Raw genomic sequence first — 23,229 nt, 5'->3', positions numbered from 1 at the left:
GTCTAAGAAAAGACCTCCTCAATCGCATGATTGACGTGCGGCCGGGTTTTACAAGTCTCATGGCCCTGTCTCAATCGACAGGGGAAATCTGCTTGCTCGACTGATGTTCAGGGACAAACACCAACGCATTCCGTCATTCTCTCCACCTAACGCTCCAATCCCCCTTAGCGAAGCTCGATTCCACCACCTTTCCATGCATCACAGCCTCGCACTTCCTCCTCGCCTCCGTCTGATCGCCGCCCGCCTGTTTGACCACGAAACCAAACGCCACACCTCTCCTGGCAGCGCACCTGACCATTTCCCTCTCATGCGCTCGCTTTTGTCCCTGCCTCCTTCTCTCTAGCATCTCGTCTGTCTCATCTACCCGCTCGGCCCATCCTTTCTCTCCACCCACGCTGCCATTGACCTCAGAGACCCCTTGAGCTGGCCGGATACGTGTGCCGCTTCTGACCGCCAATCGCGCCATCACGTCCCCATCCGTGGTGATGGCCTCCGCATTTTCGGCCTCGCCTGCAGCACTAGCTTCAGGAGCGATCGGGGTGTCCGAAGTGCTGGCATCGCTGGCAGTAGCACGCTCCTCGTCTGAGAGCATGTCTACGCTTTTCCATTCCTCATCATCAGGCGCTCCGCGCCGGGCCCTGTTCCGCCTTCTGCCGTAGACTTTCTCCGGATCGAAGTGATCTCCGAAAACAGACTTCTCGACGGCGTCGCAGGAGACGAGGATGCGAGATTCGCCCTTCTTCTTCTTCGATGCTTTCTCCTTTGGTCTGACCCCAGCAGCGCCACCTTCCGTATCTAGCGAATCCTCCTCCCCATTGAGAGACTTGACAAAGATATCTTCAATCTGGCGGTCGAGCTTTCCGGGCTTTTGGTTGCGGCAGCGACTCGAGCAGTATTTGGCGGGAGTGTTTGTAGCTTCTTTGTTGTGAGACTTGCGGTGGCCTTTGAGGATTAGCAGTCACATCCAGAGCTCCTTGGGCAGAATATGGGTAATTGAACACTCAGCAGCCTCCAACCATCATCAATTGACTGCTTAAAAAGCAGAAACACGGAGCAATCGCACAAAGATACATGGACGCTCGGAGCACTCACTAATCACCCTGCCACAAGACCTGCAGTAAGGCGTGGCTTCGCCGCCGGGAAGCAGATAGAGCGGCGGGGATGTAGCTTGCCATTTAGAGGGCCGCGACCACGAGTCCATCCAACTCATCTTGGCGAATTGTCTGCGATGATGAATTCGGGCACACAGTAGGAAACGAAGCCGCAACTTGATAGCCTGACGCTCGAAGAACATGAAGTTGGGGATGATGCACGACATTCCCATTCGCGTAATCGGCGGTTTTCTTCCCCCCCCGGCGCGCATCAACGACGTCATCGGCGCGCAACGTGCATGCACGCACCCACGGGGTCGCCGAGACAAGCATATACATACAGTAACATCGATTCTCAAGATTCCCATATGAACGGCAAAAAGCAATGCGTGATCACCCTCGCATCGACACGAGTAATATAAAAACTCCACTCCCTCACCTGTCTCACGCCACCACGCCGGAGCAATCTCCACCTTTTCGCACAACGCCCGTCAATAACGCTCCCTCGCTTCCAACTTTCTCCCTCCTCACCAGAACTTGAACACGGATAGTCAGTTGACTTTCCCCATTGGCGGGTATTCCTTGCCCTCCTTGGTGACCTTGGGGTCGCACGTGCACCACTCCTCTTTGGGAACGTTGTCCATGACGGAGGGCACGTGGTTACCGCCTAGATAAGACCGGGATGGTGTTAGCGCACTGCCTGCAACGTAAATCTATGGCAGCCACGTGCTCCTGCACGAAAGAGCAGGGACTCCCTTGAGAGGAAAAGGGAAACGAAGCAAGGGAGGAAAAGGGAAAAAGGATGAGCGAGCTCTTTACAGACGGAGCTCCGTTTCAGTGGGCATCTGCGGGGCTTTGGGAGGGGGGGGAGGAAGGGCCTAACGTACAGCCCCACCAAGTAGCCTTCTCTGCACGCAATAATACATGTTAGCTTAAAGCCCAGGGCTCGTTCGTATTCGGCTGTGTGTAAAGCGGATTCGAGGACCAAAAACTCCCGAGAAAGCGGTCATGGGATCTGCTCGGATAGGATCTGCTCGGATGAGTGCACTTACGGCAAGTCTCGCAGCTGGCGCTTTTGCACATTGTCCTTTTCTCTCGGTGCCGGGGGAGCTTATGCCGATGATGCTGAGCGCGCTCTTTTGGTTTATTCGAGCCGATTGTTTCGGGATGCTGTTGACTGGTGGTGGGTAAGAGCGATGGAAGTGGAGCGATAGATATACGATCTACGTTCGGCGAATCTTTGGTTGGTCGCCGAGGTCGCCGTTCCGGGCTCGGGCTAGAACGACGTCCGCAACTCAAAAGAGATACAGTAAGATGCACATTTCGGGGACAGAACAACAGATAAAGTCAAAAAGTGCATTGCATCCATACGCCTGAATCCCGCAGGTGCCGATTAGACCAGACAGCTATCTATCTATAGTCTTTACCCAACAAAACCCAATTTTTACCAGGAACGCCTTTTTATGCCATGACCGCACTAATCTGTACATATCGTTCAGTCGTCAAAGGTAATCTTCGTCGCCTGCTTCATATCGGAAGTGTCCTTGAAAAAGGCACCGTATGCCTCGTGGCCCTTCTTCTTGACGGTAGTGCCGAATTTCATGAGATCTTCGGGCACCGGCTGGTTGGCGCCTTTGAGAACGTTGACGAGCCTTGAATCTGTTAGCTTGCATCGATACAATATTGGACAATGCGACTTACGCTCCAGCCAACGCTTTGTCATGCTCGGTGAAGAGGGTAATGGCTTTGCCGTCCTGTCCCGCGCGGCCCGTTCTGCGAATTCGTGTCAGTAACCTGTGCGTCGTTCCGGTCGCGATGGGAACTCACCTGCCAATGCGGTGGACGTAGTCCTCTGCAGTCAACGGGAAGGTCACGTTAATGACGACCTTGACGGCGGGAATGTCCAACCCTCTCGCCGCGACGTCCGTGGCAACCAGAAGAGGGATCTCGCCCTTCTTGAACTTCTCCAAGCTGGCCGTACGCTGCACCTGGCTGAGATCGCCGTGGATACCACCAACCTTGAAGCCCTTGCGGCGGATCGACTCCTCCACGCGCGTGGCCTCCTTCTTGTAGAGACAAAAGATGAGGATGCGGTCATTCTTCTTGCTGCCCGCCGTGTGCTCCTTCAAGAGCTGGAAAAGTCTGTACTCCTTATCCCTCGGGTCAACGACTTCTACGGTCTGGCTGATGCGGGTGTTGGCGCGGAGCTCTCCGGTCGGGTTGTCGCCGATGGTGATCTTGACGGGCGACTTCATGAAGGTGGACGCGAGCTCCTGGACGGACTTTGGCCAGGTGGCAGTGAACATGAGAGTCTGACGCTCGTTGAGCGGGCGAGTGCTGCTGATGATTTTACGGATGGCATCTTCGAAACCCTTGTCGAGCATACGGTCGGCCTCGTCCAGAACGACGTAGTCGGCCTTGCTGATGTCCGCGGCGCCCTCATCGATAAGGTCATTCAGACGACCGGGGGTGGCCACGACGATGCTCGCCTTCTTCAACCCAATCTTCTGCTCGTCCTTAGGAACACCGCCGTAGATGCAGACGGACTTCAGGCCCGCAGGTTCCGCGATTTTGACTAGCTGCTCGTGGATCTGAGAAGCGAGCTCACGAGTAGGAGACACGATCACCGCCTTGACACCCTTGCTCTTGGGCTGGCGCATGATGTGTCGGACGCAGGGAACACCGAAACCAAGTGTCTTTCCTGAACCGGTCTCAGCCACGCCAATGACATCCCTGCCAGAGAGCAAAGAGGGCCATGCTGCCGCCTGGATGGGAGTGGGTGCCGTGAAGCTCGCAAAGGGAGCGCGCAGCGACTCGTCGGTAACGGGGAGATGGTCGAAGGAAACGATCGGGCGGAGCTTCGTCGCAGTGCTTAGGGGATCGGTCACGGCGATGAAGTGCTTCGACATGAAAGCATCAATCTCAGACTGAGGCAGAGCAGAGAGCGCGGGATCCTCGAGATAGCCAGACGGAGCCGCTTCCGCAGCTGCGGCCGCGGTGCGGCTGACCTCCGGAACAGAGGTGGGTTCGACGGACGTATCCTCAGCGCTGCCAGCCTCCTTCTTTTGCTTCTTCTCCTTCTTCTCGGATTTATCCTTCTTCTCCTTCTTGTCCTTCTTATCTTTCTTCTCCGACTTGTCCTTTTTGGACTTCTTCTCCTTCTTATCCTTCTTCTCCTTGGATGATTCCTGCTCGGTCACATCCTCGGAGGTGGTGGGAGCGTCGATCATGTCGACATCTTCACTGCTCACGCCATTCGCGTCGGCGGCCAGCTTCGCCTCGCGCTTCAGCCTCTTCTTTTCTTCCTTCGCCTTGGCCTTCTCCTCCTTGCGAAGAGCCTTCTCTGCCTTCTTTGAGAGATCGGCGGAATCGGAGGCGGCGGGGGCAGAAGTCGGGGTGGACGTTTCCGTGGCGTCGCCGGTCTTTTGCTTCTTCGGAGTCTCGGCGACAGATTTCTTGCCTGAAGTAGAGGGTTGACCGTAAGCATTGGTTCAGCACACGTTGCTAGCGCTCCTGATCCCTGAGAATCGCTGCGCGCGCATGTTCTGCGCGGCCAACTCGGGCGTCAGCTGCAGCGCGGCGGACCGCTCCGCACGCGGGCGCGGATTTGCGCTTTTCCGCCCTTGCGGAGTAACTCACCGGACTTGACTATGCCAGCCTGGCTGGCCGTGCGCTTGCCCATCTTGACCAATGCGAAAAACCGTGGGTATGGACTGCGGCGTTGCTGGGGTAAGGCGGAAGTTTCTCAGGGAAAAAAAAGTTACCAGGGTCTCGACGGTCGGCGTTGTTGATTCGCCGGCCGCCGCGCCTAGCTAAAGCGGAACCTACTACGATCCCTGCACACTTATTTTTACTTCGAGCGGAACCGCTCTGCAGATGAAATTGTGGCCTTTTGTTACGTACTTAGCTAATTGACGTGCGGTACGAGAAGGATGAGGGCTTATGCACATCTGTCATGCTTTCAGCGAAGATGGGCTCGAGAGTGGCCGAATAGAGCAAAAACGCGGCGGACGGCAGCCAATCAGGTGGCGTAGCTGCTCTATTTCCACACGGCCGCCACTATAAACGTGCTAAAGGATTTATGTTACAGCGGCCACTTCCGCAGTGGGGCCTTTCCGTCAGCGGCGAAAAAAAGCAATCGAACGCGACGTGGGCACCCGGGTAAGGAAACACTTGTCTACCAGACAGGAAAAGACGCGCGCGTAGCCGTCGTTGGGCGGTTCCCACTTGCCGACTCCACTCACTACCTGGACACAACTAATCAGCTAAAACTCCACAGCCCAGGTCACCTGCACGTCCCTCTTCATCATCCGCAGCCGGCAAACAATTACTCCGTGAAAGGATTAAGGGTCAGCTCCTTCGTCGTGGTACGCGCCTCAGAATGTCTCTGCCTCGCACGCGCGGCACTTGCCCTATGGTGTAGCGAACCTCTATGTTTGTGACTTGTTTTCTTTTTGACAGGTGCCGCAGTAAGGTGTCCTAGAATCGTCCGATGGGCAGGCAGGGGTCCCATCCAGACCCCTTGATTTTCCTGCTTCGGTGCCGCCACGTCGCAGAGAAAGGTCTCATTCCCTCCTCTCCTTGCCGTTCTGGGCATCCACCCCAGCGCAACTCTCCCGACCTTCTCCGGCATCCTCGTCGCTTTCGGACGCACCGGCTTCCAGGTCCAGTCCCGCATGCACGGCTGCGGCTAGCGGATCTAGGTCGCTGGGAACGCAGGTACCTGGACTGCCGTACGGGCCAAGGGAAGATTCGGCTTTGTCATCGAGCTTCTTTCCAGCCTTCACTGCCGAACCCGAGATTGCGCTCTTCACGTCCCTGGCGGCATCGGCAACGGTATCTGCAGCCTCACTCGTGGCCCTCACTATACGGCCCGGTGCGCGCGTCGTATCCTAGACCCACCTCGGGTTAGACGATGTTCCTTCTGCTGTCGGATATGTCCCCTGTTACCCGTGGTGCTTCGCTGCTATTCGCAGATGGACTCAGTCCACTCGCTGCCAGGACGGAGCGGACGACATTCTCGGCCGTGGGCATGACGGCGTTCTGGTTCCGTTAGCGGTCACGCTGAAGGTTGTGGTCCACATGGAGGATTTTCACTCGCCTCATCGTTGATCACACTCGGCTCGGCTACGTGACCAGAGGGATCCGCTGGGCCCGGCGCAGAGGCGTCGTCTGCCGGGCGCTGATCTACCGCGGACGCGGCCGGTCTTCCACCGTGCTCGTTCATGCTGGAGGAGTGCGGCTGAGTGACCCTTGGATCAGATGATGACCACCCGCTGGTATCTTTAGCTCTGGAGAGGTTGGGCAGCAATGATATGAAAGCTCAAGGATGCGGAAGCGAAGAGCGGCCGAGATCCTTCCAGGCAGGAGGCGAGAGTGTCAAGGAAGGCGTCACTTTGCGAGTCGTGTCTGCCTACTTGATCGGGCAGGGGGGAAGCTCGTCCGCAACAGTGCGAGTGAAACAGGAAGCGGCGACCCTGGATTGCCTGCCGCCTGCCATTTGCGCTTGCCGCGACGGTATGCCGTGTCTACGTCTGTTCGAAGTGGGCGGAATTCCTGGAGCTCAGTCTGGCGGAATGTGGACAACAACAGCAAAGGCTTGGCGGGGGACCGCAATCCTGAACCCGATACCAGGTTATCAGAAAGGCGGAATAGCAGAGGGACCGTTGCCAGCTCGGACACGGAACCCACTCGGTCTCGGTTTTCCAGCGTGGCGGATCCGCCGTCGACAAGTGTTATTCCCCGTGGCGTCATTATGCTCCTTTTCACGGTTGTTAGCTGAGAAGCCGAAGTAGCTGGGATGTTTGTCCAAGCCATGTCGATGCAGCAAGCAGTGGTCAGTGCCAACCTACAATCGCCGCCTGTGCGCAAGGAAGCACTAATGTAGTCGCCTCGCCAGCTCCCTGAAGCGTTCAGGCGAAGCGCATTGCCCGTTCGGTGGCATAACTACCGCAATCGAACAGTTGTAGATGATCCGTCCCGGGGCGACGGGAGGGACCAAGGGCCAATCAATCAAGATCCGCCTGCAACATCTCATCAGGGCAAAAAATTTGACAAGTCCAGACCGGATGGCGGGGCTGGGACTGACTTGGTGTCCAGGTGCAGCTGCGGGTCTGCAAGTGGTATGCACCCTGATGAATTACATTAGGAGCTAGCTCCTGGACCGGACTTCTTACCAAAGGCTTGCGGTGTGCTCGTGCAACTGGCTCAATGCCCACTTTTCCTCTGGCCATGTTTCTGCATCGGTCGTTAGAAGGCGTTAAGCGAGGTGTTCTGAAAAGGTGGAGGACGTTGTAAAAGGAGCGGTAAGAAAGGACCCGCTTCTCCCTGTTACCACTTGAATCAGCCATCTACGTCTTCTCACCGGTCTCTCTTGTCTACAAGCCACGAGGAGGAGCGAGCTAGTGCTCTGATGTGGAGGGCGGCGGCCTATCAGTGGTCGGCATAGCCGAGACCTCTGTGGATGCACGCAAGCTGCATGTACGTTGTGTGTCAAAAGTGCTTATTCTGCAGGTTAGCGGGTCGCATGATCCCCACAGGACAGGCACAAAGGTAGGACAGACGGGCTGTGCACAGCTCTTCATTTTTTCTTTTCGCCAGGAAATATACAGGGCGTGTTGTACAATCGGATATGAAGAGCACAGATTGCTGCACATGCCAACGTGGGAGCGGGCTGGTACCTGGTAGACACCCTCGTCACTCGTCATCCGTCTGCAATTCCCCTTGAAATGTCTCGGCGTGCGAGCCTGTCCCGTTCTTCCCGCGGCCATCACCCGCAGCGGATACATCCGGTCCAGCAGCCAGTTGGATCTGCCGTTTACAATACCGCGCCGATCAGGACAGGGCGCATCCCCCCTCGACCCCTGGACGGCGTCGGCTGCCAGGCTGATGCTACATGCGTACGGCGCGCGGATGAGGGCGGCAAGGCGCGTTTGCGTCAATTACCTAGCTCGCCTCGGGCGTGCCCGTGCGAAATGTTGCATCTGACGACGGGGAAGGGTCAGGGATATGGCCAGGCTCGTACCATGTGCGGAGCCTTGAGATATGATCGACGTTTCGATGTGCGAGAGAGCGGTGCTTTTGGGCTTCCAGAAGGTAATATACGGCACCACGTGTGGAGGCCGAACGCGTGGCTGGCATATAGCGGAAGCGCGAGACCGAGACGAAGCCGGTTAGTGACGATGCTCAGACGAGGCTTAGGCCATCCGGTGGCGGGTGGCTTGCGGTATGGTTGTTGGCTGATTCATAGGCTGAGAACAGGCGGGTGCTCAGTCGAGCAAAAACCTGGGACTCCAAGCGTCATCGGAGATGATGGGTTTCAGAGTCTGCATCGATGGTTATACAACAGGCGCGGCGGCATGCGGTGGGTCGAAAAGAAATCAAAAGACAGAAGTTGGGGACAGCTCGAGGGCGGCTGCGGGCGAGGGTGATGAGCAGCGATGCTGCTCTTTCGGTCGCACTTCCGATGTGGAGGTTCGGTGCCCGCGCCGGGGGGGCCCGCAGCGGGCGGGTATGTGTGTGCTGGTCGGTCGAGTGATACAGTGGAGGCCTTGGCCTTAATCTATTGCAGTGGTGAGGGCAGCCTTCGGGGGGCAGCCACAGCCCGCGCGGCAGGAACGCGGGCGGCGGCACGATGGTGATCCGCCGTCAATCTGCGTGCGTGGTGAGGGATTAGCCGCGGGCCAGGCGTGGTGGGCGCATGCTTGATGCGCTGCAGCGCGCAGGGCGCCAACGGTCCTACTCATGCAACACTGCTGCCCCCGGCCGCCCATCCCCACAAGCTCGCTTAGCTCGACTGCGGCCAACTCGCGTGGCTGCCACCGCCACGGCACGCTCTCGACGTGATGCTGCTGTCTCTCAACCGCAGCATGACTCTCGTTGTTTTTGGTCTCATTCGCCGCTCAAGGCCCCAGGGCCCCAGGTCCCCCGGCCCCGCAGCGGCGGCAAAAGCCCTCCAGCTGCAACGCCTGTATCCGTCATGAAATAAATAGTCCATGCAGCCAGAGCCGCTGTCGACTATACCAGCTCTCTCGTTCTCAGCCTTCTCCCTTCTCGGCCTTCATCTCGGGCCTCTCTCTTTCCAGTCCGGCTCAGCCTTCCATTTCTCGCCGTCTCCGAACTCGCCCAAACTGCTCCCTGTCGTCTCTCAGGCTAGGCCCTCGACAAGCCTCCAGCCACACCCTGACAGCGCCGCTGCCGGACGATGTGCCAGCTCCAGGCGTACCCGCCAATCATGACGCCCGTCACGCCGTCCCCAGATGTCAGCCCGCTGTCAGCCGAACCAACAACCACCGCCGCTCTCTCGCATGCCCAGTACTCGCGCTCTGGTGATGCCTTTGCCCTCAACCTCGGCTCGCTGCCTGACGCCAGCAACTTCCTGCTGAAGACGAGCCTCAAGTCGCCGCACCTGCCGCTGGACTCGCCCGCCTGCTTTCCCTTCTCGCCCATGAGCAACACCTTCCTCAACGGATCAGGCAACTACAAGAAGCGTTCGCGCAACATGTCCACCACCTCGAGCGCCGAGCGGGATGTGCAGTCCAACATGGACTCGCAGGCCACCCCGCACCAGCACTCGGCCTTTAGCAATGGCACCACCAACGGCACCGCCGACATCCAGAGCTCCAACGCGAAGAAGAGACCCAGCGACGGCACCATCGACTACCCGCGCAGGCGCGCCACCATCGCGGTATGCTGGCTCCCTGCCACCCTGCTTCGTTTGACTGACGTCTGCTCTAGTGCGAGATATGCCGCTCGCGCAAGTCCCGCTGCGATGGCAACCGCCCCAAGTGCAGGCTCTGTACCGAGCTCAACGCCGAGTGCGTCTACCGCGAGCCGGGCATCAAGCTAGATGCCGGCGACAAGCTGATCCTCGAGCACCTGGACCGCATCGAGGGCCTCTTGCGCACCAACATGACCGCTCAGCAGCAACCCAGCAGCATCTTCGGCGGCCTGGCCGCGTCCGGCTCGCCTGCCGCCAGCAACAGCACCAGCGAAGACGTGCTGATGCGCCAGGGGCCCGGTGCCGCCATGGGAATGCTCCCCCTCAACGGACTCGGGACGTGGTCGACCGCCCTATCCAACAACATTTCGACCATGCCCAAGATCCACAGTACCCCAGCCCTGCACCTGCTGCAGTGGCCCATGATCCGGGACCTGGTGTCGCGGCCGTACGACCCACAGGTCTTACTCCAATTGGAAATGGCCCGCGAGCCGCTGCACCTGAACTCCTCGCAACGCCTCGACCTGTCCAACACCAACATTTACGTCCACGCCTTCTTCGACCGCGTCAACGTGTGGTACGCCTGCGTCAATCCGTATAACTGGCACTCGTATTACCGCACCGCTCTCTCCAATGGCTTCCGCGAGGGCCCTGAGAGCTGCATCGTCCTCCTGGTCCTTGCCCTCGGTGCTGCGAGCAATGCGGGCAGCATATCGCAGCAGCCACGAGATAAGGATCCGCCGGGCATGTCTTACTTCGCCGCCGCATGGGCCCTCCTTCCCAACCTCATGACCAGAAACAACACGCTCGCAGCGCAATGCCACATACTGGCCTCAGCATACCTCTTCTACATCGTCAGGCCGCTTGAAGCCTGGAACCTTTTGACGAACACGAGCATGAAGCTTCAGTTGCTGCTCAGTGCGCCAGGCAGGTTACCCCCGCACGCCAAGGAACTGAGCGAGAGAGTGTACTGGAACACGCTGCTTTTTGAAAGGTAATGGGCAATAGTCGTTCCGTCAGACGAAAGCTAATCTTCCGCAGCGATCTGCTCGCCGAGCTCGACCTCCCCCACTCGGGCATCGTCCAGTTCGAGGAAACCGTGGGCCTACCCGGCGGTTTCGAGGACGAGGGTGACGAGCCGCCGGCCGGCCGCGACGAGTTGTGGTACTTTCTGGCGGAAATCGCACTGCGACGGCTCCTCAACCGCGTCAGCCACCTCATCTACACCAAGACGTCGACCAACACATCCATTGCATCGTTGGAGCCCTTGGTCGCCGAGCTAGACTTTCAGCTCACGCAGTGGTATGAGGGCCTGCCTCTTCCGGTGCAGTTCCCGCACAGCAGAGTTCCGCTGTCGAATCCCGTACAGACGGTGCTGCGCCTGCGATACTTTGCATGCAGAACCATTATTTTCCGGCCATACATCCTCGCCGTGCTCAATGACGAATCGGCAGCCATGGACTTGGTGGTGCAGGAGAATTGTCGACGGTGCCTGGAAGCCTGCATCCGCCAATTGGAGCATATCTCCGCGCAGTAAGTGACCCATGATCAGCCTCGCAAAGGAAATAAGTCGCATCTGACCCCTGCAACCAGTCATGCCGGCCACCTTCCCTATCTGTGGCAGGGCGCACTGTCGTAAGTGACCAGAACCGTCCATGGAGGAGTGACTTGAGGCTAACAATCTCCTGCAGAATCGTTTCGCAAACCCTGCTCGTCATGGGGGCGACTATGTCACCCTCGCTCTCGGCACTTCTGCCGCCGCCAGCAGGTACGGGCACAAATTCTCGCATTAGCGCGCTACGCACGCACACTGACGTCTGTCACAGCCATGGATTCTATCATAAACGACGTGGTCCTCGAAATTGAGCGCTACGCCCATCTGGCGCCCAGCCTCCGCCTGTCGGCCGAGATCATTCGCGAGGCTGAGGAACGACGTCAAATGTTCTTGCGATCTGCCGGCTTGAAGGTTTGATGAGGGATGTGCTCAATGCACCTCATCAATACAACCCTCGTTCGACGCGGACGCGGACCTTTCATCTCCTGTCCCCAAACATTTCGAGCAAAACACCCCGCCCCACACCCACGATGCTACGAGGTAGGCTAGCCCTGTTGCGCCACCTCCGCGTACAGGTTTTGCAGCCCCTCGTCTTATGACACCTCCATCTTTCACCCGTCCGTCCAATGGGCAATTCGGCTGTGTTGCCAATTTACCCGTATGACGCGATGCGTGCGGCTCTCTCATTGGATACCCTGGGCGCCACTCCCCTCGAGTTTCTCTTTTTGGCTTCCAGATGCAGGCCCTCAGCCCGGCGGCAAGTGCGATCTAACTATCCTCACCGTGGAACAGGGGGGGGTGAGGAAAACGAGAAGGAATCATTGGAGTCGCGCTTGTGGAAGGCGGGGTGTTGGGGGCCAGCTGACACTGTTTGAGATGGTGCCTGATGGTGCCAATATGCAGGTGCTTGTGCCGATCGACTTCTTCAGGGCCCTGCATGCAGGTTTCCAGTCTGGATTCGTTTCTGGCCTTGGGGCCGTGGCCCTTTGGTGGGTGACGACACGGGAGCAGCGGGATGAGATGTGCTGGGATGAGTGGCCCGGCTATTTCCAAGTTGCCCCGGTGCCTGGAATTTCGGAAAAGGGAAAGGGGATTGCGGGGTACAGCGCGCTCACCGCGCGCCGCCGCTCATCCACGCACGCGCATTCAATACTCGAGATCCCTGTCCCCTTTCTTCCAGCTCCTTCTCTCCATCGAGGTCGTCGATTCGGCAGTGGCGTTCCAAGCGACACTGCGCAATTCCGCCTCAAGACCTCGAGTGCCTTATGCATACGATGGAGGCAAAGGTTCGCGAGGTCTTGCTTGGTTTTTCTTGGTCTTCTTTGGCCCTTTTCTTTACCTTCTTGTAATTTCTTTTCTTCATGTACCATTTGAAATTTTACGATGCATATTCACGAAAGCGGATCACGCAAAAAGTAACGAATGACGCCATCCTTTTAACCAACACACACACCTTCACACACACATACATGCACTGAGATACCCATGTTGTTGTTGAAAATTTCTGTGACAATTGGCCTGTCTGAAATGAAAGGGGACGGTTGTCCTGCCTTATCCCATTTTCGCCGAATTCTCGGTCCCGTCTGAGTCGCGATTGTTAAGCAAAAAGGAAAAACAAAAACAAAGTAGGCTTGACGCGGGCGGTCCACTTTTCGTATTCTGTAGATATACACGTAGTGCCTACATGATTCAGAAACCCGGCGCTCAGCAAAACGATTCATGAGTGCCAAAAATGATTCGTGTAGGGGATTTTCCTGTTGTTTCTAGATCTTCTTGATTATGCGTTGGTGTGCGGTGTCTAGATCCTGATGCGCTGGTGTGTCTAAGCTCCCTGGAAGGAAGAGCAGACCCACTCTGTGCTGTATAGTCCTCTCCTTTTTCTCCTTCGCTTATACTGAGACATTTTTTGAAGTCAAAGAAATAGCTATCTATTCAGACGCAGACTATCACTGGGTTCCTGGATGAATGAGACAAGGTTCTACGGATGTGGCGTGGAAAGTGCCATAGCGCCATGCAGTTAAGTAAGAGGCACAAATGACGTTAAGAAAAAAATAAACATGGGAGGCGGGTAACGGTAAAAAGGCCGGCACTAAAGGATTCTGAGCGGTGTATGCGAAGGATGAGCGAGTCACTAAAAAAAAAAAAACAAAGCTTAGTTGTCTTTATTATTATTTCTTTATCGCAGTCCTCATCCTTCGCTCTTCTCCGAGCGTATGGACGAGAGACCAGCTGACAAGAAAATGCACTATGCACTACACTACCACCTTAGCAGGTTTGACGAAGTCTCAGAAGGGTCATGTCGTCCCACTCTTTTTGTTTCCTGGGTGCAGGCGAAATGCGGAAATGAAGGTGGTGTGAGAGCACAAGGGAAAAAGAGCAGGGGGATGCTGCTTGCGGGAAGGTTCTTCCGAAGCGTGTGGATACGTAAAACGGTGCGAATGGGGTTGGGTGGTGCCCAAATGTCATAACTTCGTTTACCATCGGATTGTTGTTTCGATCAGAAAAAACGGATCAACAGTTATCTCGTGAGCGTGCGTGGCCAAGCAGGGTGGGGCGGAATGGGGGGGCAGGAACCAAGACAGACCAAGAGCGACGCCAGATGGAGTCAAGCCCCGCCAGGCCTAGGCGTAGCTACCGCCCAGACAACAGCAAAAAGTCGCGACGAGAGGAGAAAAAAATGGAAAAAGAGGGTGTGGACTCGAAGCTTGTCCACTTTGCGATTATAGTAGAGCTGTCATTATGCCGATCGCGGGAGCGGCATGTGGAGAGAAAGGGAAAAAAGCAAGCAAGAGAAAGTGGACAGTTAGTGACAGACCTCACTCGTGGAGACGTCGGGGACAGGAATTAACCCCGGAGGTGTGGGTCGCTGCTTGCCGCTCGGTGCACACCCGGCCGGCGCGGCACGCTCGATTTGTCCCATCTCTGCTTAGCGTTGCTGGGATGGCTGTTCAAGTCCGGCAGGGAGCCTTGTTTGCCTCAAATTTTACCCCGTCGAAGGTTTCTGGAACGAGCAGTTCAAAGCAGCTGGTTGGAGAGGAGCAGATGCCGAAGAAAGGCTTAGAACTTGGCCGTAGACCCTAAGGCGGAGCTAAGGTCTCCGGGGTCGGATTTAGGTAGCAGAGAGAAAGACAGGAAGAGATGCCGAGAGCAATAGAAGGACGTGTTTGGGCGACGCGCGCGCGGATGAGGGAGGGGATGCAGGGAGCAGTCAGGTGAAAGGAGTAGGTGGAGAACAGAGGGCAGGGGATGGGGGACAAGGCAAGCGCGGAGATGTGTTAGCATGGGTACGTCGACAAGTCGTCATTGTCCAGAATGGTCGCTGTGGTCGTCCAACGTCCAACAAGTCCGTTCGCCGGGTGCTTTGCTGCATTGGTGCGGACCTGTGGGCGCTCTGTGCGCATTTTTGCGGAACCGGAGTTCTCACCGTTGGCACCCGACGATTATCATATAGTGGCGGTGACTTATACGGTGGGGTTTGCGAAGGGTGCCTCTTGGTGCGGTGGAATCGTTTGGACTTCTTCATCAGGACCTCCCTGCGTGAGTCGAGCTCCAGGGGAGACCGGAAGAAAAGGTAGCGAGCCAAGGTGGGGTGGTGTGACACTGAAACGGCCGCAGTTGCCGGCGTGCGCTGCGTGCTGGCCTTTCGGAGAGCGCGCTTCTTGGGATCTGGGGTGCATGAACTATTTGCTTAAGCGCTTTTCCTGCAATGCACGCTTAACGTCGATTTCCTCTGGCAGTCTTCGGGCCTCTTCCGCATTCCGAGATGATGTGCGTGGCGATACGCGAAGGGCTGTCGGTATCTCGCGGTACCTGTAATTTCCCGGTGGCGGAGGGGTTGTTGGGGCGCGAGCAAGATGGTCGCTAAGTCGTGCTGCTGCCGGTCTTGCCTTTGTCCGTCGTGTTTAGCTCACCAGGATGCAGAGCCAAGGCGCCGTCGGACCGGTGGGCGCGCGGGCGTGCGACAGTGATAGGTGCATTTCTTTTTGCGCGTTTGCCGGCGTCATCGAGTATAAGACGGCCCGGCAGTGGCTTTTGCGAGCAAAGCTGACTGCACAGCAAGTAGGCGTTGCTGCTACACGCAGTAGTCGACATCTCGTGACAGGGGTCCGTCAGGTAGCCATATTTTCCGTCGGGCGTGCCAGGGGGCGCGAGACGCGGCCCTTTTCGATGCCCTCGACAACGAATCGTGCATTTCGAAACGAGGGAGAGCCCCAGCACCAGGTGATGACTTGCACATCGTATGTCTGATGGACGCGAGACGAGATCCTCCTCTGCACCTCCTTGCCGAATCCGACTGGATGTTCGATCCCATTACTCTGTGAAGTGAGACGAAACCGCTCGCGAAGATCAACTCTCAGGTGATAGAGCAGATCTTTGGCCCAAGGCTGCGACGAGGAGAACGGAGCAGCTCGATCCCATAATAGCCAGCACAGCCTCTCTCACACGTCCAACGGTCCACAACTTGATCATGGCGACGTCAGCAAGGGTGGAGTAAACAGGACCTTCGTAAACGTAGACGCTGGTAGCACGCACAAGAGTAGTATCTCTCGGCCGCAAGGTTGGGAAGCGCCGTTTGCGCCCTGCATGGTCGTGTCATTCAGCGCGCTGACCGGTCAGCAGCAGGCGCATGAAACCTCCCTTTGGTGTGTCCAAGCTCTTTGATGTGGATGTTGTTGTGAGGAGATGGATCCGCCGTGCAAGGATTTCCGACAGGGACTCGCGAGAGCGGTAGACGAAATCGGAAAATGTCGGACGAAAGGATCCGTAGCTGAGTAACCGAGGGCAATCTGCCTGAACTGCCGCGACTACCTCCGGTCTTCTCAGGGGACAGGTAGCGCAGAATATTTCCTCATTTTCTGCTCGTGTGGATCTTGTTATGGGCGTCGGCGCGTGGGTGTCATTGGCTCTTTTTGCCTGGAGCTTTGGTGTGGAAAAGACGCCGGACTGGCCTTATCCAGTTAAGCGTGCAGTGATCCGTCTATCAGCCTAAAGCTTGCCGCGTGGATCTGGGGGAATATGCTTCGAGCGCGTGCCTCGGCAAACGACTACAGGTGCTCGAATGCATTTTGCTGGTTGAAAGAAGCCCGAAAGAGATGGAGGTGACGTCTGGCCCGTCCGCAGCGATGCGGAAGATCATGCGGGCTGGGATCTTAACGGAGATCCTATGGGCGCGTGGTGGGTGACCTCCGCATATTCCTGATTGCTTGGCAGCTTTCGATGCCAGGACGAAATCAAGACGTAAAAAAGTCCAGAGACGCGCGAAAACAGCGAGGAGAAGTGGGATTAAAGAGCTTGGAGTTGCTTTAGGGTTGAGCCGCGCGTCCCTTACTTGAGCTTTCCTTATTCATCGGCGCGGTGATGTCATTGCTGATTGCGCTGATTGCGCGCTCACGTGGCTGCGTGTCGCCGCGTCGTGCCCGTCCGTCGACACCTTTTTGCTAATTCGCACAGCGCCCTCGCGACCATTTTTCTACTCTCTATTCTTTCAAAATGCCCCAGGAGCGGCCAGCGCGACCTCCGGTTCCCCCCGTGAACCCCTACACGCCGAAACAAAATCTGACACGCCATCCGTCAGAATCTCCTCCGCCATCCGCACAACCCTTGCCACCCCGCTCGCCGGCTTCCGCAGCAAGGCACGCGTCTCAAAGCCGGGGTATCCCGCGCCCCGACCGCCCTGCAGAACCCACGCGCCAGCACTTTGATCCCTGGAATTCGTCGTCGACCGGTCACCAGCGCGCAGAAAATCGGCTGGCGGGAAGCACGTCGTGGCGCGAGTCCCGCAACGCAAAGCTTGCGGCACAGTTCGCCGGCAGCGCAGGCGGTGGCGTGAGGCTTTCGGACACTGTGGGGGCCGGGAGTGAGGGCTTTGGCAAGGATGGCCGCAAGGCCAACGGAGGCTGGGAAAGGGGCGCGCCGGGCCTGAGGGGCAAGGGGCAGCTGGCCATATGGGAGTCCATGGAGCGCGCGTCGAAGGAGAGGAAGGCGGAGGGAGAGCTTGGAGACGGTCGCCGTGGCCAATCGGTGCGCGGCCATGGCGCGGACGAGACAAGCTTTGGCAGTGACGACGGCCGCGCGGGAGAGGCCGTAGATCGAACAGGGGAGCCTGCAGGGAAGCGCCACGATAATCCTGAGGGAAGTTCCGTCGATGTGGAGAATGCGGAGGAGGTAGTTCCAACGTCGAAGCAAATCTTTCGCGGGCTTTGCTTCTACATCAACGGCTCGACGGCGCCGACGATTTCGGACCACAAGCTGCGGCAATTGCTGGCGATGCACGGCGCGAGCACTTCAATCGCATTGGGCCGTCGTACCATAACACATGTGATACTTGGCCGTAGCGGCGCAGGTGGTGCTGGCGGGGGTCTCGCGGGTGGCAAGCTACAGAAGGAGATAACTCGCGTCGGGGGACAAGGCCTGAAATACGTCGGCGTGGAATGGGTGGTTGAGAGCGTCCGAGCGGGCAAACGGCTACCGGAGGCGGGCTTCTCGAACCTGAAGATTGCGCCAGCGGGGCAGAGAAGTGTCTACGGTATGTTCAAGCGCGGGGACAGCGCAGGATCAAAGAAGGCATGATAGAGCGGGAATGGAAAGCATTGGGCCTGGCGTTGTCTTCCTTTGATGGTGCGAACCGAATACTAGATACCCGCAATGAAAAAGGTGGCTTCAATCATGATCAAGTAAAGTCATGTCTCTTGCTATATCGTCCGTGTGGGTGACGGACGCGCTGGACAAGATGTGAGCAGGAAGCATGCTACGGCGGGCGGGGGGTTGTCAAGGCGCGATGCGGACGCGGTGCTTCAAAGGTTAAGGTGTTAGTTAAACCTACATCACAGGTAGGTTGGCCTAGTGGTTTGCGCATGTCAGTTTGCATGCACCCAATTGGGTTACTTTCCAGCTAGGCAGTGACCTCACCTGGTTTCGAAGTGCCATATAAAGAAGCTCTTCAGCGTCTGGTTTAGCGCCCGGCCCTCGGGCATGGGTGACATAACCAAGCCTTCGCTCCAGCGTGTTACTAGATGGCTAAAGAAAAATGAAGGCCGTAACAGAGCGATTCCGAGCTATGTACTCGTAGTTGTCTAAGCGGACTCCGACATAGTTTTTTTTTTTTTTTTTTCGTTGTTCTGCCTGCTCCGCTGCCTGACTCTTTAACATTTCGTATAGCCAACGGCACGTAGTCATCTGCTACACCTTATATAAGAAAATATCTTAGCGCGGTCGGTAATCCAGATTGAGCTACGATTAAATATTGCGCTGTCATATGTGTCTCATCGCGTCCATCGCCGGCATCCGACGTGCACCATAAGCTGTTTCTAGAGAGCGGGCCTCAATCCCGCCCTCTTACTCTCTCGATGCCAAAGTGAGGCCAACTTTCACCAACACCTAGCTAGACTTCGGCACCTATTGTATATCAGCTAGCAAGTCAACGGGTGTGAGATGCGCGACTTCCGAAGTCATCGACTCAAAAACGCTGCGGGCAAGTGTGGTTAAATGAGGCAGGTGGGCACCTTACTTCCCTCCGTCCAACTGATCTTGCCCGAAGATCTTCTACTGCTCGTTGTCTATAAATACCGACCACCCTTGACCTGAACCTCCAAACACCCAACACCATCGCACTCATTCTACACAACTACGACCGCACACACACCATGGCGTCAAACGCTGTGGTATCTTCCCACCACTCGCAGGGCCCTGACGCCCAGAATATGGACGGTGTAGGCCAGTAGTAAGTAGCTTCCACCAATACCCTGTGGCGAGCGCAGCTAACATGAAGTTTAGCCTCTACCAAAACAAAAACGGGGCTGACATCACCATTGTCTGTGGTGACAACATCATCATCAAGGCACACCGCGTCGTGTATGTCATCCCTCTACCGACCGCATTGAAAAAATACGCATGCTGACCTGAGTTGTTCCTGTAGCATTTGTACGCGTAACCAATTCTTCAAAGGTTGCTGCGGCCTTGTAAGTTGACACTCTCTCACCGTGAGCGCAATGCTGATACCTCGACAAGGAGACCGGAACAGATCGCATCAATCTCACCGAGGATGCAGAGACGGTCGAGGGCATTCTTGAACACTTGTATGGCGTCGAGGTGTCGCTGATCGAGGGTCGTGATATACATAGCAAGTACGGCGGCGAATACTCGCAGGTCAAGATCCAGAAGAATCTGGAAAAGCTTACCCGCCTTTATGTGGCCTCGGACAAGGTTTGAGATGACGTCTTTGCAAATTCAATGGCTCATGAGCTGAAAGTTCCACAGTATGCCATCAGGAATCTTATGAACGATATTGCGGGGACCTTCTGCTACCGCTTCAAGGCGATCGGCGACTCGGACCTGATCCTCCACGTCGCAGCTGACGTCTATGAGAAGACTTCGGTCTTTGATGTCAGCCTCAGGGCTGATGTCGTCAACCACGTTCAGGTGCACCTCGACATAATTCTGGCTACTGAAGAGACGTTTATGGTGCTAATGAGCAATACCGATCTCGCCCGAGACATCCTCAAGCGCGCGGCCCCGTTCCTGCGTAAGGAGACAGAGGATTTGACCTCGGAAGGATCCAGTGGCTCGAGCGACCAGAACTCACCGACTCCAAAGAAGAGGAAGTTCGACTATGCTCCGAGGAACAGGACGATTTGAGCTTCTCGTCAAGGGGGCAATTCAAAAAAGCAAAAAAGGACTCGGCATTAGGTGCCACGGATGGCGGCATTTGGCTCCTGACAAATGGTTTATGCGGTCTTTCAATTTTGGAGCTTTTAAGGCTTATCAACACAGAAAAGTTTTGGGTTTCAACATGGGTATGGATTTGACAGGGCTTGAAAATGCTCTCAAAATAAAATTCGATTTGGACAAACGAGAAAAGTTTGGGAATGTTTTCGACACCTACTAGGATTTGAGGGGATCCAGTATACTTTCTTTAGGGTTCTCTCAGAGCAAAATTTCAGCTAGATGCCCTTATACAGTCCCCTCTCGTAGCCGATGACGTGGATTTATTTTTTTGCCCATGTCATGGGTAGCTGAAGCTATCGTCCGGACGTGTATGTCGAATTTTCTTAAGTCCACAGTCTCGTCCAGACGACAGCTTCAACTACCTACGTATGGTTAACGATTCGATAAAAAGAAAACCCAAGAGAAGGGCACATATCATAGGTAGCTGAAGCTATCGTCCGGATGTAAATGTCGAATTAATAATTATACATATGCGTCCGGACGATAGCTTCAACTACCCACATATGTTCATTTTCATTTTGATGGGGGAAAAAGGGAAGAATGGAGCCCTCCCTTTAAGTACCGCCAGACCCAGATCGTGACGAGCTCACCTTCGCCGGCCTGGGAAGGAAAAGAAGAAGCCACCGGCGGTGACGTAAAAGCTCCCCATTAGTCCGGGCCTTAATCTGGCGGAGTTGCGGCCAGTCATTTCGCCTGACCACGCACGCCGGCGGCCCCCATCAATGAAACCCCCCTAAAGTTGCCGACGACAGACGCCATCGGTCTGATGGAGTAGTGGTAGACGTAACGTCTGCTGCGTAGGTCGTATATCAGTGGCTCCTTCGACGGAGGATCCAGATCAGACTTACCTAGTGAAGCTCATGCCAGATCTCCCTGACCTTCAGATAGCCGCGCTAGCAGTGCTGGTACACCATGCCGCGTGTACGCCAGCTAACTCCCGAGAGGGCCAGCGCCTCAAACGTGACCTCCAACGCCTGTCCACCAGAGTGTCAGCAAAAGATTGACCGGGCCGGCCCGTCGTGTGGGAATCTATAGTCCCCTCTTGCAGCCGATGGCTAGCGTGAATTTTTGCTCATGTCATGGGTAGTTGAAGCTATCGTCCGGACGTGAATGTTTAATTATTAATTCCACATTTACATCCGGACGATAGCTTCAACGACCCATTAATGTTTTTTTTTCCATTGGAGAAAGACAAGGAATGGAGGCATACTTACGCTATTTTATTCTTCTAAGAAGAAAAAAAAAGAGAAGAGAATGACGCCTGGGGCCTTAATATTCTTCACGCTGACCTTCGGCTCCGATACCTCCCTGTAGCGAGTCCTCTGTACAGAACTATCGTCAATGGAAGACAAAAAGCAGCGAAATTCAATGATGAGGTTGATGGAGGTGGTGAGGAGGCGACGGCTGGGAACCCCGCCCGGGCGGCAGCCAGGGCACGCGTTCGCCGAACTTGGCGCTTCCGGCGCGACGTGCGCAACCTCACAGCACGAGAAAGCGCCAGGCCGCAGCCAAACACGATGTGATTGCGAGCGACGGAAGGGGGCCAGCAAAAAAGAGTCCACGACCCGCGTCCCCCCCGCCCATGGGCCCCGAAACCGCCTCCCGACCGGGCGCGAGCCCCAATGGTGCGCCGCCGCCCGGCGACACCACCGCAGCTGCCGCCGCGACGACCATGACAGTACCCACGCCGACCATGGCCACCACTGCTGCGCCGCCATCCGCACCCCAGCCGCAGTCGGCCAACAAGCAGGACCCGCGCCCGCAGCCGCAGCAACAGCAGCGGCCCGCCGCCATGGAGCCCAACGTGCTGAACGTCGTGCTGGGCGACCTGCTCGTCAAGCCTTGGTACCCGTCCTTCTACCCGGAGGAGCTGGTCGGCCGCCGCGTCGAGCGCCTGTACGTGTGCCAGTGGTGCTTCAAGTACTCGAAGGAGCTGATCCCCTTCCTCGGCCACACGGTCCGTCCTCCCATACAACCCTTTTTGTTGGCGCAGCTGAGGCTGATGCGCGTAAGCAGAAGGTCTGCAGCCTCAAGGACGCCCCACCGCCGGGCACCAGAATCTACGCCAAGGACTGCTACTCGATACACGAGGTCGACGGCGAGGAGCACAAGGTGCGTGTGTCGATCCTTCCAAAGCGCCACCACATTCCAATATTGCTGACGCCCCCACGCCCAGCTCTACTCGCAGAATCTGTCCCTCTTCGGGAAGCTGTTCCTCGACACCAAGTCCGTCTTTTACGATGTCACCACCTTTCTGTACTACTTGCTCGTCAACACCAACCCCATGACCGGATCGCGCCAGGTCATTGGCTTCTTCAGCAAAGAGAAGATGAGCTGGGACAACAATAATTTGGCCTGCATTCTGGTTTTCCCGCCGTGGCAGAGGCAAGGTCTGGGGCAGATGTTGATGGGCGTGAGCTACGAATTGAGCCGGCGAGAAGGACGCATTGGCGGTCCGGAAAAGCGTGAGTATCAACTTTGCTCATTCCTCCTCTTATTTCCCTTTTTCCGCGAGGTCTAACGGACTTGGCAGCCCTTTCGGAGCTTGGCCGTCGTGGCTACACGGCGTACTGGTCCGCTACAATCGCAAGGTACATCTTGTCCGTTCCGATGAAGCGCAACGTCACGTTGCGCGATGTCAGCGCCGCAACGTACATCCTGCTAGAGGATATCGTTACCACGCTCAAGGAGATGAAGGTGTTGGAACATCGACCGAACACTAACAAAAAGTCCAATTCTGCCCCTGACGAAGTTCCTGTTCTCAACAAGGCCAAGGTGCGGAGATGGGCGCTTGAAAATGGCGTCGGCCTGGTGCCGCCTGTCGACGCAAATGCGTTAACCGTGGAGTGGACGGCGCGGGACAGGAGGGAGGATGCTGGAGGTGACTAGAAAAAAAAAAGCTTGCATTAGGTTTCCTTGCATCTATTTTAGAAGGGGTTCCGTGGCGTGGTAATCTGTTTTTTGATAATATACCCCGGGCATAGAAGGTACGTCGAGCACTGCATGCGAGGCTACACACAGCCTCGTGCGTTAATATAATGATGGTGTCAACCGTCATTCTTATCCATTTTGTTGTTTTGCAGTGACCAGCCCCACCGTATGCTGCGTATACGTGGCTCAGGTTCGCTTTGATCTTTGAT

The 23,229-nt window shown here is 56.4% G+C and overlaps 7 protein-coding genes across 7 annotated transcripts; 4 read left to right on the top strand and 3 right to left on the bottom strand.

The window, feature by feature from the left end:
• Positions 1-133: 133 nt before the first annotated feature.
• LTHEOB_2011 (uncharacterized protein) lies at positions 134-1,210 on the bottom strand (the record flags this gene model as incomplete). The annotated part of the gene is made up of 2 exons (XM_035510777.1): positions 134-942; positions 1,093-1,210. The coding sequence occupies 2 exons, from the start codon at positions 1,208-1,210 to the stop codon at positions 134-136; spliced, it is 927 nt and encodes a 308-aa protein (XP_035364951.1).
• A 1,376-nt stretch (positions 1,211-2,586) lies between these two features.
• On the bottom strand, positions 2,587-4,773 carry LTHEOB_2010 (ATP-dependent RNA helicase dbp3; the record flags this gene model as incomplete). Its single annotated transcript, XM_035510776.1, has 4 exons — positions 2,587-2,743; positions 2,793-2,864; positions 2,919-4,551; positions 4,731-4,773. 4 exons carry the CDS (start codon positions 4,771-4,773, stop codon positions 2,587-2,589), a joined length of 1,905 nt encoding a protein of 634 aa, XP_035364950.1.
• An 883-nt stretch (positions 4,774-5,656) lies between these two features.
• On the bottom strand, positions 5,657-6,318 carry LTHEOB_2009 (Anucleate primary sterigmata protein; the record flags this gene model as incomplete). Its single annotated transcript, XM_035510774.1, has 3 exons — positions 5,657-5,983; positions 6,042-6,134; positions 6,208-6,318. 3 exons carry the CDS (start codon positions 6,316-6,318, stop codon positions 5,657-5,659), a joined length of 531 nt encoding a protein of 176 aa, XP_035364949.1.
• Positions 6,319-9,324: 3,006 nt separating this feature from the next.
• LTHEOB_2008 (C6 finger domain-containing protein) lies at positions 9,325-11,782 on the top strand (the record flags this gene model as incomplete). The annotated part of the gene is made up of 6 exons (XM_035510773.1): positions 9,325-9,777; positions 9,828-10,804; positions 10,852-11,343; positions 11,404-11,445; positions 11,502-11,578; positions 11,637-11,782. The coding sequence occupies 6 exons, from the start codon at positions 9,325-9,327 to the stop codon at positions 11,780-11,782; spliced, it is 2,187 nt and encodes a 728-aa protein (XP_035364948.1).
• A 5,073-nt stretch (positions 11,783-16,855) lies between these two features.
• LTHEOB_2007 (BRCT domain-containing protein) lies at positions 16,856-17,935 on the top strand (the record flags this gene model as incomplete). Its single annotated transcript, XM_035510772.1, has 1 exon — positions 16,856-17,935. One exon carries the CDS (start codon positions 16,856-16,858, stop codon positions 17,933-17,935), a length of 1,080 nt encoding a protein of 359 aa, XP_035364947.1.
• A 1,073-nt stretch (positions 17,936-19,008) lies between these two features.
• On the top strand, positions 19,009-19,999 carry LTHEOB_2006 (BTB/POZ domain containing protein; the record flags this gene model as incomplete). Its single annotated transcript, XM_035510771.1, has 5 exons — positions 19,009-19,085; positions 19,139-19,216; positions 19,281-19,323; positions 19,373-19,567; positions 19,622-19,999. 5 exons carry the CDS (start codon positions 19,009-19,011, stop codon positions 19,997-19,999), a joined length of 771 nt encoding a protein of 256 aa, XP_035364946.1.
• Positions 20,000-21,671: 1,672 nt separating this feature from the next.
• On the top strand, positions 21,672-22,978 carry LTHEOB_2005 (Histone acetyltransferase; the record flags this gene model as incomplete). Its single annotated transcript, XM_035510770.1, has 4 exons — positions 21,672-22,046; positions 22,106-22,201; positions 22,266-22,554; positions 22,623-22,978. 4 exons carry the CDS (start codon positions 21,672-21,674, stop codon positions 22,976-22,978), a joined length of 1,116 nt encoding a protein of 371 aa, XP_035364945.1.
• Positions 22,979-23,229: the final 251 nt, after the last annotated feature.

The sequence above is a fragment of the Lasiodiplodia theobromae genome (assembly GCF_012971845.1).
Source record: "Lasiodiplodia theobromae strain AM2As chromosome Unknown scaffold_5, whole genome shotgun sequence".
Lineage (NCBI taxonomy): Eukaryota > Fungi > Ascomycota > Dothideomycetes > Botryosphaeriales > Botryosphaeriaceae > Lasiodiplodia > Lasiodiplodia theobromae.
Note: the sequence above shows the minus strand (reverse complement) of the source record. Positions and strands in the feature narration are given on the sequence as shown.